Here is an 18,092-nt window from a genome sequence, read left to right as displayed (position 1 = left end):
CAACTATGATTTAAGAAAAGTGGAAAGTACTGTTGGCAGTTCAAATAAGAAGAGATCACATCTTCCCGAAGGAATCAGGGAAAGCTCTGGAAGAGAGCACATTCAAAAACTTCATCTTAAAGTATGGTAAAAACAGGACCAAGCAGAGATACAGGAGGAAAGAGAACATGTACAAAAGCATCAAGGTGGGAAAAGTATGGGCCACAGTGAGGAAGTGGCGAGTGGTTCACACACAGTACACATCAGACAGGCTGCTTTGAATATTCTGGGCCAGGTGGTTCGTTTATAAGGAACAGAAAGCCATTCAAGTGAACTCTAGGAAAGTTGCACTAAGGACACAGTGGGTACTCTCACAGACATGCAAGGACACAGGGATGAGCATTGGAAAGGCTTCAACTTAGTGTTATTCTCCACCTCTCAGGGACCTCTTTGTTCCATCTCTGCTCTGCGTCTGTGCCACTTCCCTTTCACTCTCTCTTGACTGGTGTCCTCCTCACTCAGTCTGTACATAGTATCTAGCTCCTAGCCCTATTCTGTATCACAGCCTTTCATTGCCAGCTCCAACCCATGGCTTGACCACAGTCTCTGTTAATTGTAATTACTGAGACAGAATCCAAACAACAGAGTCCAGCCTTTAGCTCCGTGCCTGAAGTCTAGATACTAGCCCCTGGTCCAGTCAGTTGTATTTAGAAAGGGAGAAAAGAATCCTGTGTGAGTTGGGGTAGTCCTTTCCAGAGGTCTTAGAGCTATTAAGATTAAAAAGAAAGTTAGTGTAGGTTTCCAATTAAGTTGAAATCACTAGGAGAGAGGAACTTGGGGGCAGAGACAGAAAGATGATGTGGAACCAGGTTGTTCAGTCTTGAATGCTTGGTCAGGCTGTCTGAGCTTTCTTTCATGAACAGGATAGGTTGGTACAGGTTTCTGGCATGAGCAGAGGTCATACAGTCGGAAAGTTTAACTGTGTAAGAGGGGAGTGTCCATGGAGGAAAGCCAAAAGCAGTGAAATCAAACAACATAGTGGAGAGAGTGAATGGCAAGGATAGAGAGGCTGAATGTTAGAAGGGAGTTATGAGAGGACCTGGTGATTGATTGCTTTTTGTAAGGAGTGGGAGAAGCAGTTGTTGGTTTGATGCCCAATACTAACTCCTAGAGGATGTGTTCAGCATGCAGGTAAAATGCAGGCCTGAGACTCTGGAGGGGAGACAAACCCATGATGAAACTTAAGTTGTTGGCATAAAAGTCAGTCATTGAAGCATTGGGTTTGGATGACATCACCCAAACAAAAGAAAAGGGCTAAAATCAGAAACAAGGGTTGGAGGGGAAAGGGTAGCCACCAAAAAAAATGTGGAAGGAATTTGAGAAGGTGAATCAGTAGGCTGTAATGTAATGAGAGTCTGGGAGAAAATGTTTCAGAAAATTAAGAGTACTCAACAGATATCAGATACTGTAGGGAGGCTGAAGTTTGAGGAGAGTTTGTTGGGGAAGAAACACTGGGCTTGAGAAACTAGGAGGTGGTTGGTGAATTTCGCAGTTTAGTAGGGGAAGGACAGTCAGACTGCGAGGAGTTACATGGTACATACCTTAAATTGGGACTCTGGGTGAAAAGTATGAGTTCATTATACTGTTCTTTGTACCTTTTCTGTAATTGTAAACTGTTTCAAAATAAAACATTTTTAATGTAATGGAAATTGGGAGACATTAGAGTATAAGAGATGGTGTTTTAGGAGCAAGGTGCCAGTGACAGTAGGACAAGATGGAGAAGTGTGTCTTGAAGGGGGAGGAAAGGATGATGACAGTCTGAGGTGTGAAGGACGGACTGTGAGGCCCCTCATGTAGCTTCTGTCCTAGAGGAGCACGGGTGTCCATAGTGTAAGAGAGGTACAGCTGGAGCCTGAGGAAGGAGAACTCTCTGTGATAAATCAGAAGGAAATAGGTAGAGGTATTAGCCATGACTAGGGAGTTGAATAGTAAAGGAGCACTCAGCCCGTTTTCATGGCGCCACCACAGCAGACAGCCATAGCCACTGGCAGAGGAGCTCTTTTCCCTGGACCTCTGAAATCACTTGTGTGTAACCATGCTTTTGTTTCTAGTACACACTAGGAGTTACATAGTTTTTTTTTAATTATTATAATTTTGGTTATTTAACATAATTCAATAAAGAAGCATTTTTCACTTTATATGATAACGATTTCCCTTGCTTTTAGACTGTCACTTAATTTAAAGGATTGTTTGTATAATAGTGGTACCTAATTTTAAATACTTAATTTAAAAGGTGCTGGCTGATGGATTCCTGATGATTGGGATCGATGGCTCAGAAGCAGCAGATGGATCTGACTGGTTCTGTTATCACGCAACCTCCCCTTCTATTTTCCCTGTTGGTTTCTGTGAAATTAACATGATTGAACTTACTCCACCCAGAGGTACTTCTTCCTTATGTGTATATACACACACTGGGTTTTCACCCTTGCTTTCTTTTTACCCAGTACATGTTTACAACATTTACCACAGCCCAAAATTTCTTGTATGAATATCTAATATGTGGTGTGTACACATACAAACATACACACAAGAGCTGCGGGGTACTTTAAAAACATAAAGCACTGTATCCTAGCTAGTGTTAATAAATTACATTGGTATAAAATTTTTCCTAAGCATCTGTGCCTTTACCATTTGAATTGGTATTCTCAAGCTCTGTTGAGATGGTGATGTAATTTCAAAAGGCTATTGCATACATAGACTTTTTTAAAAATAAATACTTTAGCCTTTGAAGGAAAGCAAGTTTCCATCTTTAGATTACCATGTGACTTTTTAAAAAAAGAATGTATACCCTTAAATAGCTTTTATGGCCTAATCAGTAACTTTTCTAATTTCAGTATCTAAGCCTTGAGTTTTTCTCTGGAGAAGAAGAAAAATCAGAACAGAGAACTATAAAAATAGTGTTTGCCCAGCCAGTTTTCTTTCTTACAAAGAAAGAAAAATGTTACTGAGAAATATTAAATGTTAGACTGTTCTAAACCTAGGATTGAAAAAGCAAAAGCCTGAGCAGATGTAGAAAACAAATTTATGGTTACCAAAGGGGAAAGGGGTGGGGAGGGATAAATCAGGAGTTTGGGATTAGCAGATACGAACTACTACATACAAGATATAGGTCCTGTTGTATAGCACAGGGAACTATATTGAATATCTTATAATAACCTATAATGAAAAAGAATATGTATGACTGAATCACTGTGCTGTACACTAGAAACTAACACAACATTGTAAATCAACTCTACTTCAATTAAAAATAATAATAAAGTAAAAATTTTGTGAAAAGCAGAAGTCTGTAGTTGTTGTAGACAGAAGAGTCACTTTGGCATTAGAGTAAGTGGGCACACCGGTGTCTGTCTAGAAAAGGAGGAAAATCTATAAAACGGAGGAACTATTGTAGGCAACAATATTAGAGCTTGAGTTAAAAGTTTATCATATAACATGAAATCTGAGATTGTAGTGAGTACTGAATTACTTTATATCTACATTTTAATATTATGCTAATTTTAAATGAACTGCTAGTTAAACCAGTTGTGTTTTTCAGGTTACACAAAACTTCCTTTTAAATGGTTTGACTACCTCAGGGAAACTGGCTCCATTGCAGCACCAGTAAAACTATTTAATAAGGTAAATTTAAACGATTACATGGAATTTTTTTGATGCCTCACAAATGCAAATCATCATTGAGCAGATCTTTGCCTTATGTTAGAATTTCTTGGTAGAAATTAATAGAAATAAATATATATTAGTAAAACAATGTATTATCTTTACCTAGAAATTGAAGCTTTTTTCCAAACTTTGTTTCATTTTTAATCTGAGTAAAATAGGAATGAATACAGTTCCTAACTAGTACTTACTTGCTTTACCTTCATATGTTTCAATAATTAAAGAATTATTTGGGATTTTTTTGGTCTAAACTGTTAATTGCTTATGTTGCTTCTTTTCTTTTCTTTCTTAGTGATAGTGGAGTTATACGTTTTTTTCACTAGTGTTAATGTTTTGCTTCTCCATGTTAGGATGTTCCAAATCACGGATTTCGTGTAGGAATGAAGTTAGAAGCAGTAGATCTCATGGAGCCACGATTAATATGTGTAGCCACAGTAACTCGAATTATTCATCGTCTCTTGAGGATACATTTTGATGGATGGGAAGAAGAGTATGATCAGTGGGTAGACTGTGAGTCCCCTGACCTCTATCCTGTAGGGTGGTGTCAGTTAACTGGATATCAGCTACAGCCTCCAGCATCACAGTGTAAGTTGGTATACAGAAAAGGTGTCCTTTTGTAAAAATCAGCAGTTCTCCGAGGACTATCTCACATAATCATCTTGTGAGCTCACAGGACAAGAATATACCTATGTCTGATTGGTTGCCAGGTAAGATCTTAAGACTCAACAACAATATCGCAGAATGAGACCATGTGTACCATGGCAGTGTGAACTCAATAGTCAATTACATAGTGACTGTGGAAACACAACATTAAGACACTCACCAAATTAAACTAGACTTACTTTAATGAGTTTAAAATTATAGGCTAAAATTTACTGGTGTGTAATAAGTACTTTTTGAATAAATAGTGGAATCTGTCTGGTATTAAGGTTCATGGTTTTGCAGAAACAAATACTCCTATTTTCAAAGCATCATGTACTTTTACAAGCATAATGGTCTTGGTAAAGATAGTTCATCTAAGTTGTATCTAGAGTTGTAAGCAATTATCCTAGTACCAATTTTCCCTTTTATTTTTCAGCATCAAGAGAAAGCCAATCAGGTTCATCAAAACAGAAGAAAAAGGCTAAGTCCCAGCAATACAAAGGACATAAGAAAAGTGGGTCACCACATGGTGTTTATATCTGTTTCCTAACTTGTTAACCAGCTGGGGTCTGGGGATTCTTGCACAGAAATGACATCCCTTGTGAGAGCTGATAACTTTGCATTCTGTTACGCTTAAAGGTGCAGTATGCCATAAAAGGCAAGCCTCTTCAATAATGAGAAACACTTAAATTTTGATTGACAGGACAAATTACCATAATATTTAATATATGGTAAAGAATAGAGTGTGTGAATGATTCTTAAAGTAATACGTAAATCTACTGAAAATTAGTCCTTTTCTTAAAATACCTTTATTAAAAAATTTTAAAAGCAGATGCTTGACTTGGAGCCTAGTAAACCCATTATTCTTATATAAACCAAAACTCTTTCTAGAATGATACTTAAGTTCAAGTTGATGGCTAACAAAATCAGGCTTAAGAAAATTTTTCTTAGTATGTTTTCTATATTATACTTTACCTTACAATGAAAAATAATGGGCAGTAATAGCCAAAAATCATGTAAAATATGTTGCTAGCTCCGTTTGGTTCTTTTGAAATCTTTTTTCCCCCACCATAGAAAGCCAGATTTTTCTCTTCATGAAACTTGTGGAATATTTCATTCTGAAATAGGTTTATTTTTACTTAAAGATATTTTTAAAAGTAAAAAGTACATTGAAGGGTTAAAACTAAAACACATTTTTCCAGCTGACTTGCCGTATGTTCAAATAAGTGCTGAACTGTCTCATTAACAGCCAAGAGACTGAAACAGCATGAAGAATCAAATACTCTCTTCCCTTTTTGAGCACAGCTGTTTGTTTATACTTTTTTAAGTGGGGAACTTCACTTCCAGCAGCCACTGCTATGGTGCTCTAGTCTCCTCCCCACAGGAAACCCACGTCAGCCTCACAGCAGTGATAACCGTCCAGCCTGGCTCTTACCCTCTCTTTGATGTCATAGACATGAACCTCCCATAGACAGAATTATTTTGCTGCCTAGCTGCTTGCCATATTTGATATTCACCTAAAAGAACTTCAGAGAACATTTTCAGACCAGGCAGACCAAAGTGATTTCCAGCTTACCCGGAAATGATTAGCAAGAGTTCACGTGGTAACTTCAAGTCAGCGGACTAATCATAGCAGACGTGATCACTGAGCTTTCTGTGAGGCTGACTAACATAGGCTGCTTCGGACTGTCTTTTCACTTTCTATTGGACAAGTCAATGATTTCAGAATTTTCTTTCCAATGTGTTGAATTTTAGAATGCTTTTTATTACTCAGGGACTGTATTACATATATTTTGAAGAAATAATTTCTGAGCATTGTATACAGTTCACATACCTCCCTCAGTGTGACTTGACAGGGTTTAATGATCTTAAATTAATAGGCTAGGGATGTGGGAAGAAATATGAAATTGATGAAGTTAATATCTATCCCAGTTTTTAGTGACATTTAACATTACACAGATTTCTGGATTCACTGAAAAATGAATTTAGCTATAAATATAACATTTTCTTTAACATTTTAATAGCTCTTAATATTATAACATCATCTTTAAGGCCTTTCAGTTGTCCTCTGGGCATAGGGAAAAAAAGAACTGTGGACACACAGTCCTTTGTCAGAAATCTTTGAGGCCAAATGTATCTTGGAATTCAGAATTTTTCAAATTTTAGAAAAGAAGTAGTGTTTGTAGCATACATTATGTAACGCCTCTTGCAGACTCCGGAGCATTTTCTGAAATAAAATACATATAAGTAGTAATAAATGGACCAAGTAAAGATTATAAATAGTACCATCAAGTGAGGTCTAGTTTCTGTTGCCAAAATTTTGCCCAAAAAACTTTGAATTTTGGAGTGAGGATAAGGAATTGTGCTGTATGAATGAAGAAGCAGTCTTCATTGTAAGGGTACTATCTGTTCCTTTTATTTTTTCGGATTACTCAGAAAATAGTTTATTAGAAAATTTTCCCACAACACTTTACTTACCAAAATAAGAAGGAATTTGGGGTCCGGGAACCTATTGCATGCAGATTTATATCAATCATTTAGGCCACAAAACCTTTTACTTGTTTTTAAGTTTGTCTTCAGATTATTATATTTTGACTCTGTTGTTTCATCTAATGGCTCTTTCGTCTTTTTGTACTTGAAATCGTCCATCAGTGTGTTCTTTGTAGTGCTTATTTTTTACAGAAGTAGTTGTTTGACTTCATTGTTCTAGCTCGGTTTGTAATGAGCTGTGTTCACGCTATAACGGGATAACTAGTGCTTGTGAAAAATAAGAGTAATGTTCTGTCAAGAGGATCACGTAGACTGTTGTGTGTATGTAATCTATCAATCTGAAAAGCCTTTTTTTCTCAAGGTTTAGTAATTCTAGAGCAGGAAAACCTGCACTGATTTCTGTACCGTCTATTGTAAGCAATAGAGAGTTGGAGATTCTCCTTGCATTTTTAGCTCCAAGTGTGTAGTACATTAGACTGTTTCATCTAAAGGATTGCTGCTGATGATTTTGGTTTGGCATTTAGAGTTGAATGTGTACACATAGGAGCTTAGTTTCCAGATGATTTTACATAGGAATACTGACTTCAATTTGTCTTTTAGTCCTGATTTTGCAAAGCGTAATTTCTGATTGCTCTTGCCTGTGTCATTTGTAAACTCTGGAAGAAAACAGATATAATTTATAGTCACAAAGATATGTAAGTATCCTTCAGCTTTCAACCTGATTAAGGTGGTATGATTGGTTGTTCAATATCTGTAAAGTTTAGAGTATTTTTTTTGTTGGTGGTGAAAGCATTGTATAAGTCTTTGGGGGCTTATATTTGCTTATGAAACTATAACCGAAAGGTATTTCAAAAGAAAGTAGACTGCTTAAGAACTTGTAGGCAACAAACCTTTAAATTTTAGAAGAGCTTTTCAGTATAAGAATTATAAATGTTTTCTAAAAGAGTGGATTGTAAACCAAAAGTTAGGGGAGCACATTTCATATCAGTAAAATCCTGCCACTCGTATAATACATTTATTAAACGGTTTGATTTCTCCCTGGACAGTGTTTGGGCTTATGTGGGCAGTGAAATGCTATCCTATAAGTAGGGTTTTGAAACCTCTCTCTTCCATTGGATTTTCAATCCCCCTGAAAATTTTTCTCAAAGGTAATTAGCCAGCTCTTCTCCACACTCAATGCTTTCTGTTGTTCATTTTGCTTTGTTTTATTTTAAATTGACTTGAGAGTCAGGAACCAGGATTACCAGACTCTCAGAGGCTAGAAATAACCTCCCCCATCATCCACTCCCCAACACACACACAGACACACACACCCCTTGTTTTCAGAAATACGAACCTTGCATACTGGGTTCTCTTTTCAGAGTATCCTGTGCAACACATTTCCTAGTTATGATGCACTTTTCTTACCACGCATGTCAGTGAAAGCTTACTTTAGTTTGACTTGATGTTTAGAGAGGAAGATGCCAGTTGAGAAGAAGCCTGTCAGTTTGTCGAGCCTGCCCATGACAGGTGAGGTGCGGAGGAGCTTCTCTGGTGACGAAGAGTTGACTCCTCCTCCATATCGAACCCTTCCAGCACAGACAGCCCCGGAGGCCTTCCCACCTCCCCGCACTAGCCAAGAGTTCAGTCCCAGCCTCAAAACAGGTAATCAGTCACGTCAGCACCTCAGGTACTGCAGGGGCTCAAAGTCTGGGTTAGGGTGGTGGGAGACAAAGCATGGTCTGGCATGACAGATGCTGACTCATTCAAGTTTTCTTTTTCTTTCAACTAAAAAATCCATTTTCACTAGTCCTTGGTGGTAGTCGCTTCACTAAGATGAATCATCAGGGGTGGGTTTTTATTTTGTTATAAACCGCTTCTGAGCTTCAAATTCGAGTAAAGCTATAATTTCGGTTTATGGAATTATGAGATAATTTGTACTATTTCGTGGTTTCATTAAAATGGTTGAACATTCTGCATTGCAGAATTCTTTGTGACTTGAGCTGGGGGAGAAACAGGCCAGGAGTGATCAATCTGATTAATCAGATCCAAAAATGAGGCTTTGTTCGTAGCATTCCATAGTGTCTCATTCATTAGAAAGGATATGTTTTGTGTTCCTGTGTAATTTTGGTTCTGGTAGTAGCATTTACCATAGTCTTAGTTGAATAACATGGACTTGGAAATACAAGTATCTGTATAATTTTGGTGTTGAATTTGAGTGAAATTTGTTTCTATAATTTCATGTTTACGTATGTTCAGTTATTAAGTAAATAAATTATATTTAATTTGAATTGGTTAGGCCAAGCTGATAGAGGGAAAGGAAGATTGCCCTTTGTAATTGCTAAGAACAAACATGTTGTCATTGAATATCAGAAAAGATTTCCTTGCGTATGATGAATTTTAAGTGTAAGTACAGATCAAACAGCTTCAAAGCCATATATATTCTGCCATATTCTAACTATTGCTTTTAAACTAAGATTTAAAAAATCTAATTAGCATTCTTTTGAATTTCTTTTGTATGTTGAAAATCCCAATGGAACTTAGTTCCTAGCTGTTTTCCTCTCATTCCTCTATTTGCTAATATTTTTGCACCTGAAGTTGTCATCAACCTTTTTTCCCCCATTTTAAGATGTGTCCTTTAGCTTTTGCCTTCTTAACAGTGTATTAAGTGATCTTGATCCTTCCCAGTCTATTTCTCTGAAGATCACTCTCGTATCTTTATATCTAAAGAAAATAACTACCTCTTTTGTATAAGAAATAGATTAGGACTGCAAATCCAAGTTTATCTGCCCTGTGATGGAGATACCTTCAAAGTGTATCTAAATAGCATTTCAGCTTCTTCTCTTGTTTGCCTTTTTAACTTTTTTCTTTTTGTAGTTGATATTATGAAAGTTCTCTGTAACCTAAGTAAGTAAGTATAAATATTGTGAGCTCTGAATATACTTGAATTTTTTTTAATTGTAGTTGTATTTTCTTTAAGCATTAGACTGATTTTGAAGGCGTGTGTCATGTTTTGAGAGAGAATTTGACTTTTAGGATTGGCAAAACCCAGGAACTTAAGAGTAGACGAACAGGGTGGAAACTACAAGGCCTTCTAAGTGACTTCCTTTTCCACTCGTGTCTGTTGTGTGTGTCTTCTGAGCAGGGGGCACAACTTGTGGGATTCGGTGTGATTTTACTCTGGCAAATCTATGCAGGGACTGCGTTGCTGTCTTAACTATGTAAAAGCTACAGTTTGATTAGCTTTTGAGAGAGTTTACTATTTATGGACTTCTAACTAGGAAAATGTGATTTCTGTCAACTTATCTCCTGAAATGTTAGTGATTAGAATCAGCAAAGTGACTTCCTTTTAAAAACAGAGCCAAGAAAATGCATTTATATAGAAAGTAACATGCAGCCACAGGACCTATTTAATTTTATCCATCCTTCATTGAGAATAAGGCCTGTAAAGGAGAAATGATTAATGTCAAGATACCAGACAGGCTTTATCTTAGGTTCCATGAAAACAATGAAACTTTGCATTAAAACATTCCACATCTGAGTGAGTGTTTCACCTTTCTCTTGAGTTACTTTTTTTTAAGCACATTGTTTCCATATTTCAACATGAGTAGAAGCATAAGTCAGAAATTTGTTGTTCATAATAAATACAAATAGTTTCAGGCTGTGCTAATTTAGAATCTCAACTTACTTTTCTTACATTTAAAAACAAACATCTGTTTGAGTGGAACATGTTTGGTCTGGAAGCACAGTAATTCTTTCCTCATTCATTTGGCCATCTGATCATCATACAACAGATACTGTTTTAATCAACCTTTTATTGTGGGTACTGCACCTTTAATGAAACTTGGAGTTTTTTCTGTTTCCATGTGTTTATTTTCACGGTATTATTCAAATGTCTTTAACAATTAATGCATGTTGGTTTGATTTGAAGGATAACCATTATATGCTTGATATCCTCCATAAAAGCTTTTTTATTAAGTAATTTTTTAAAGAAAGCAAGCACAGTTATGTTTGCTTTATCTTTCAACAGTTTGGTGTTTGTTTTGCTATTATTATAGGCTTAATGTATTCACTTTTCTGTCTTTGGGCTATTAATTTTTTTAACACCATTACCAAAACAAGTACCAAAATAAAATGAATTAGCATATCTCAAAAGCTTATTCTTTAAATTATTAAATAAGATGTCAAAGGCCTTTTTTTAAAAGAAATTTTTAATTGAGATACTGGAGATTGAGCCCACGACCTTGTGCATGCTAAGCATGAGCTCTACCACTGAGCTATACCCACTCCCAAGACCACTATTTTTGAAACTAATCTTTTGTAACTAAAATCGAGATGAAGTATTTTTCTATCACTATTTGACTGTTAAAGTGTAGCCATTTTAATACTGTTCCACATGGTGACACTGTCGAGTTATTGATCATGAAAACTTAATTGGCTTACTGCTCATCTAAATACTCTTTTGAGTCTTAATTCTTCTCATAAACTGACATTTTTTCTCATATGAGCAGTTCCCAATTTACATTCCATATATATCTTCTTCCTCTTGGTCCAATTGTAATGAAAAGATCCATAGTAAAGAAAAATAATTGTTTTCACCTTTCCTTTGGAATCAGTGCCTGCAGGAAGCAGACAAGTTGGTTGCTCAATGAGTAACACAACCAGTGTTAGTGAGAGTCACACATTGTGCAGAGGGAGGTCTTAGCTACCCAGCCAGGGTGTGGCAGCCAGTTGGTTCCCACTATAATAGTCCTTCAAGAATGCTAGTCTCTTGTTAACAAGTCTCCCTACTTTTCAGGGCTTTTTATGAAATCTCTTGTTGCAAAATACTCAGTCAAATTTAAAAGAACCACAGGGCTGAGGTGTGGGAGGGAAACGCAGAGTCTGTGACCTCTGATATAGTAGATCTGTGTGCTTAAGAAATTGAAGAAGAAAGTTAGCATTACTCACCACAGGATCCCAGTGAGTACACGAGCATAAAAGACCACTTGCTCTTGAGGGGAGGGGTATAGCTCAAGTGGTAGAGCACGTACTTAGCACGCAAGAGGTCCTCCAAGCAGTGTTCAATCCCCAGTGTCCTCCAAGCAGAAATTAGTGAATAAACCTAATTACCTCCCCCTCATCAAACAATACAAAAGAGATCACTTGATCTTTAAATTATTTGAAACTTTACCAACTCGATTGTGGTTAAACAATAATTTCTTAAGAAACCTAAACACATTCTCTGAGAGTTGGCAGTTACTAAGACTAATGTTTCATACCTAGCTGAGATCATTTTCATTTAGAAAGTAGGGAAGTAGTTCTTTTGAAGGGAGGAGTTTTATAGGAAGTAGGGAGTGGGCTTCAGGGAAAGAACTTACAGGCAATCTGAAGTTACTGGCTAATTGTGTTAAGGGACAGTAACTGAGATTTATAAAAAGAGAGAGGAAAATCTCAGAATTAAACAGCCTAATTTTTTGTTAAGACCAGGGCTGGAACTAGCAAAGAAAGAATTCCTTTCTTTTCTTGCTTGCCCATGCATTAGAAAAAAGCCCTCCTGTCACTACAAATTCCAACTAGCATGACTTCAGTGGATACCAAGAAACCTAAACCCCGCTGAAAATACTAGAAACTGAAAAACAGTTGTCTGTAAAAATGAAGACTTACTGGAATGTGCCCTGAATAAATTGAGGACTGCCTATATTGTCATTTGTTTTCATTTAAAAAGAAGTCATCAGATAAGAACTCAGACAGGCAGTACTACTGTTATGTGATCTTATTGGTAAAGTTAGCCGTTTTATACCAATGATTTTCACATTGATGATGTCAGTCAATTTTTATTTTACCCCAAATGATTACTTAAGTTTTTCTTGATTTTAATTTTAATATAGGTGCTTATCTAATATCAGATTTATTATTTTTATGAATATATAAATTGTTTATATATTTGCATTATATTTATATTATAAATAATATATTTATGTTATTTATAATACTATTTTAATATTATCAGATTTATATCTTTTTTTTCTGAAGAGTTTTAACAAAGGTACTCCTTGGAGATAATACATTTAACACATATTTATTATGTTACTTATTCTAGTTCAGAGCCATCTAAGAAATAATGTCATTGTAGACCTTGACATAAAAGTGAATATGTAATCAGAAGAAAAATTCTAATTATTCTAGTAAAATTAGTGATCACTATTACCTCAAACATTTCATTGACGAGGACCTTCATTGACAAGGCCCATTGTGCAGTGTTCAATATGCAGTATTGTTCCTTTTCAGAATTTTGCTTAACTGCTAATGTACTTTGAAAATTAAAGTTAATTAAATGCTCATACTTTGGGGAGGGGGTAATTTTAAAGAGTTATTGAAGACATGAAGAAACCTTATTAACTGTAAAGCTGATGGAACGTGAAGATTAAAAGCAATCAATATTCATTCCGGAAAGGCTTAATAGCATCTTGTACATTTATCTCTTTCTTGCAGTGACTACATTGCAGCTAAAGGAGGAGTTGATAGATGGAGAGGATTATAATTTCCTCCAAGGAGCATCTGATCAGGAAAGCAATGGCTCTGCCAACTTCTACATCAAACAAGAGCCCTGAGGTGGCTCAGAAACTGAGGGTGGGAGGGAAAGAATTTTACACAGGACTGATTTATAATCAATCAAGCTGTACAGCGGGGCTATTCTACTGGGACATTTTGCTAAACATAGAAAATTTCAGTTCCAGATTTTTCAAGTGGGTGGGGAAACTATTTTAGCCGTGGGGGGAAATTTTTCAATTTATAAAGATGGACAATTTTTGTGTTGTATTTGAAGCTTTTGAAAGAATTTTGTAATATTTTCCAAGTTTGGATTTATGTGCATTGTTAACAAGAACTGAAATTCTAACTTTTTTGGTAAGATTAAAGTTTAGGTAGCAGGATTGAAGGAAACGATTTAAGAAGGATATAGTTGTAAATGCAAATGAACTGTCATTACAAATGAACCTTTTTGGTACCTGTTGGGAGATTTTGGGATTTTAGAAGTTAGGCCAGTCACATCTTCAGCTTCCTCTGCTGCAGAATATGCAACTGAACCCCCTCGTGGAGGGCTCGTCACCACATAGATCACGGAAGGGTAATTCTGCTTGTTGGCATTTTATTGCAGCCCATTTTAAATATTTGTACAGAAATGTTTTTCATTCTGTGAAAATTTGTTTAGAGTTCTTTATGAAACTGGATGAACTCTGGATACTTTTATACGTTCTCTTTTAATTAAAAAATGATTCAAATTATCCTAACACTAAAGTGTTAAACTGGAATGGTTGACAAGATATACAGGATCTCAGTCTACATGTTGAGGGGCTGGGGAAAATGCAATATTGTCCTAAGTTTGTCTTATTTTCCTTACTACAAAACGCCCCACAAAAGGGATTCTGATCAGTTCTCTGCCATTTCCCTTCATCTGTGAGATAATACTTGGTATGACCACACCCAAAAACACGTGTTCTGTATTACCGGGAGAATCAAATTAACACTTGTTTAAAGTCAAAATAAGTTTAGATTTCAAAATCATTCCAGCTGTGCTTTTAACTATCCTGGATTTGTTAGAAAACTAATTTGAAAGAGAATCTAATTTTCTTAAAATTCCACATATATATTTACACATATACATGTAGCATAAATTGTCTTATTGTATTCAGAATTAATTTCAACGGTAATGACAATTTGGACCATTTTGAACATTCCCTATTTTAAAATTCACCTGGCTTCCTTTAAAAAAAAAAAAAAGGATATAAGGGTAAATTGGTGAAAGGTTTGCTCTCTGCATTTTTCTAACTTTCTGAGTTGTGACTGAATGAGAGAGCTGTAGCATTTACCAGTGAGGTTCATAAACTAAACTCTCAGGAATTAATTGCATCCGTTCTAGAAATGCTTCTGGGTCTTAGCCTGGCCTCTTCAGAGTGGTAATTCCATCTCCTCTGGAATATAGGTAGGGCTAATTAGAAATTAATCAAAATGATTAACCTCTACAGTCCTTCAGCCTATGGAATGCTTTAAAAGATGTTTATGGAAAGCCCCAGGAGACCATTTTAGGTAAGATTTTTGTTTGAATTTTAAAATGCATAGAACATTAAAAACCAGCAATTTATTTTCTAAAATATTGCTCTACTTTTGGGAATAATAGCATTGGTAATATGCACAAGTTTACCTCATTCTATGCAAGAGGGGTTAATATCATAAGGTTTTGTAGTTGCTACTGGAAGTAAAATTTGTTACTTTATAGTATAAGAATGTATGGAATCGCATGTCAACGTTTCTTAATACTGACTCTTTAGGGGCAGAAATGCAGATCATATCAACACTGAGTTGATTCTCATGTGTCAAATATATGTGAATTCAGCTGTTAAATTACTGGATATTTATCTTAACATTACTGAGAGGGACCTACTGTAAATGTGACATCCTCACACTTCCCAGATCTTTAACTTTTAAGAATCTTCCCATAAACTTAAAGCCTGGAAGACTTCCAAAGCAAGGGTTACAACAGTCTTTATTCTCAGGCGCAGTGAATTAAACCCAGGACTCTGATTCCATGATACGGGCACGAGAAGCCGGTTGTATCGAGTGCTCTAACAATAGCCTTGGCTTAGGGGCTCAATGGGGAACTGAATAAACCAAGAGGGATTTGATTTGGAGCCTGGTAATTAGTTCTGTGAAATGCTCATTTGGAGCCAGGTTGTTAAGCTTCCAGTTCTACAGCAAAACCAGGTTCTGAGTGTTTTTTAATTTCCCACCTATTTATGAAGTGTTTCTGTCTTAATCCCGTGACCAACAGTTAAAGGTTGGTAAGGACTTCCTACAGTCTAAACACAATCTGAAGCCCTCTTCATTATTTCAGACTCTTAACTCCTACTGCCGATGAACAGAAAATGAGTTGATGCAGAGGAGACATAGTATGTCTTAGCCACAACTCCAAGTGTACAACTCAATAGCCCCATTCTCTTTTACGGTTCACATGTACTGCTGACCTTCGGTTTGTTTGTTTTTTCCTATTAGGATTATTTGGGGATTTTTGGTAGTTTAAACTCTTTAACCTTTTCCTTGCTGTGTATGAGGAAAGCTAAAGCTGTTATCAACTTCTTATTCTACGGATACTAACACGGGTTTTCAGTGTTTGTTTGTTTTTATTATTATTAATTTTGCGTGATGTGAATACCCTCTCCCGTCAATATTTGTATTATGGTGCTATATATTTGGTAATGATCCTTTACTATTGGGAAGGGATTTTAAAAATACTGTGATTAAACTGGGTTTCTTCCTTTGATTTTCATATTTTAAATGAAGCCACAGTCATTTATACAAAAGAAAAGCATCTGTCCCTGGGCAAATCTTTTGAGGACAGAGGTCAAAGTAAACTGCATAAGGTTTTTACATCATTTCTGTATGTATTTGATATATAGATCAATATCTGTACAAATTTAATCTTTTATTTTCTTGGTAACTTGTGATCATTGAGAAAGTGTTTGAAACTTTCTCATGAAAGTGTATATAATGGCGTGAAAAATTCCTTTGGAAAAATTTATGTTCCTTTCATTTTTACCAAATTGCAAATTTTCAGCATGGATGTGAAAAGCATTAAAATTATAACTTTGTGTACAAGATGAAAATAACTCACTAAATTTGCCCTTTTTTACACAAAATAAAACGTTAAAGTTAAGCTGTATGTAAGCAGTTCTTTAATATGCTTTGGTATTTGAAGGGTTTCCTTTTTTATTAAAAATATTGAGTGCCTTCTATAAGCAACCAAAGGAACTGACTTTCCTGGGAAAGTCAGACCAGTTCCTTCCACACAAAACTTGTACTCTCATAAGGTAAAGCCAGCACGATTGAGGAGAAATTTACTATGGGACAAGGGAAGAAGAGAATATGGGGGGGATCTATGGCCATTGTTGCATTTGAGCCAGGATCTCACATAGAGGGAAGAGGCAGGAACCACGGCAGGAGCAGAAGTGAGTGCGGACCACTTGTGGGGAAATGAAATCACTTAAGTCAGAACGTGGTGTTTCAGGGTTGGCATGCTTGCTCTTTGTTTTTTTCAGCTCTCATAACCTCAGCAGCAGAGTTCACAGGTTGTAAATGAATTATCCCAGCTGGCTCTTGCTGTTTACATTAAGAGGGAATGCAAAGACACCCTCCTTCACCAACAGCTGATTCTGTGGAAGATGATTCAACTTTTACTGCAAAAGGACTTTGTAGAGAATTTTATGGCTGTTAAGTAGTAATGAGATGGATTGGGTCTCTTCAGGGGTTAATTTCATTACACTTGAGAAAAATATAACACATTCCAAGAAAAAGAGAACCTAATTTCTGCCATGCTTCCTAAATGGCTTGAACGGTTGCCCTAGTAAATTGCAGTTCCCAAGTTGGCCTCAATTACTAGCCCATGAGCTTTGACATGTACATTCTTCTTTAAACCATTATGTACCTCTTGGGAAACTAGTTTCCTAGCTTGCTTTACGCCCAGAATGTTTTAAGAGGAAGAAATGTCTCCCCCAAACAAATGACTTCCTAGCCCTGTGTTTATCCAGCCTTGGGAGACAGGGAGAACAGTTAAACTGCTTCCTTTCTAGACTGTTACTGAGACTGGGTCTTTTTCGCCTGTTAAGAATTCCAAGCCTTACAAGCAGGCCAAAGTAGGGCTTGCCTGTTGACACCAATTATGTAAAAGTAATGCATTTTAAATAATGCACTTACTATGTGTTGAAGATACAGTTCTGTTGAAAGCACAAAAGGTTCTGAATGAGTTGTCCACTTTCACACACCCAGCTGATGCATATAAGATTAGGTCCCAAAACCCAGCCTTACTCCAGAGTACTCTCTCACCATGGTCCACCCTTCCTCTCAGTTCTCCCAAATTAGGTGCTAACTTCCACATCCTTCCCCTCAGCTCTCACCACTCCAAATTTGACTTCATTCACCCTCCAAACTCACAGCTTTATCACATCATTCAGAAAAGTATGAAGGCAGTAAAGCATCGTGGCCAAGAGATAGTCTAAAGCCAGCTGCTTACATTGGAATCTTGTTAGCTCTGTAACTTGGCTGTTTGCTCAGTTGTGAAATGGGACACTAGTACCAACCTCTTCAAGAGTTGTGAAGACTGCCCTGGCAGAGTAAGCCTGTACATAACTACTGCTGCTGCTGGTCACAGGTACACAGGTACCTCAGCCAGTGTGCAGGGCAATCATGCCCACCCTGGCATTAAAATGCAGATCCCTAGGCCTGCCCCAGAATCTCATTTTAATAACCAAACT

General features: G+C 36.6%; 1 protein-coding gene across 13 annotated transcripts in view; it reads left to right on the top strand.

Annotated features, from left to right (window-relative positions):
• The window catches only part of MBTD1 (mbt domain containing 1), a 62,192-nt gene extending 45,694 nt beyond the window's left edge, over nt 1-16,498 (top strand). For 12 of the 13 annotated variants that reach the window (XM_045512590.2, XM_074342854.1, XM_045512589.2 and 9 more), the window contains 5 exons: nt 2,273-2,420; nt 3,575-3,657; nt 4,047-4,281; nt 4,775-4,852; nt 13,282-16,498. In XM_045512590.2, the coding sequence (XP_045368546.1) occupies nt 2,273-2,420; nt 3,575-3,657; nt 4,047-4,281; nt 4,775-4,852; nt 13,282-13,400 (663 nt within the window). In that variant the 3' untranslated portion in view covers nt 13,401-16,498. Of the gene's footprint in view, nt 1-2,272; nt 2,421-3,574; nt 3,658-4,046; nt 4,404-4,774; nt 4,853-13,281 lie in introns of all 13 variants that reach the window. The other variant, XR_006722779.2, reaches the window with a different exon arrangement.
• The last annotated feature ends 1,594 nt before the right edge of the window (nt 16,499-18,092 follow it).

Source organism: Camelus bactrianus, chromosome 16 (assembly GCF_048773025.1).
Source record: "Camelus bactrianus isolate YW-2024 breed Bactrian camel chromosome 16, ASM4877302v1, whole genome shotgun sequence".
Classification (NCBI taxonomy): domain Eukaryota; kingdom Metazoa; phylum Chordata; class Mammalia; order Artiodactyla; family Camelidae; genus Camelus; species Camelus bactrianus.
The sequence above is the reverse complement of the archived record's forward strand: the minus strand, read 5'-3'. Positions and strand labels throughout refer to the sequence as shown.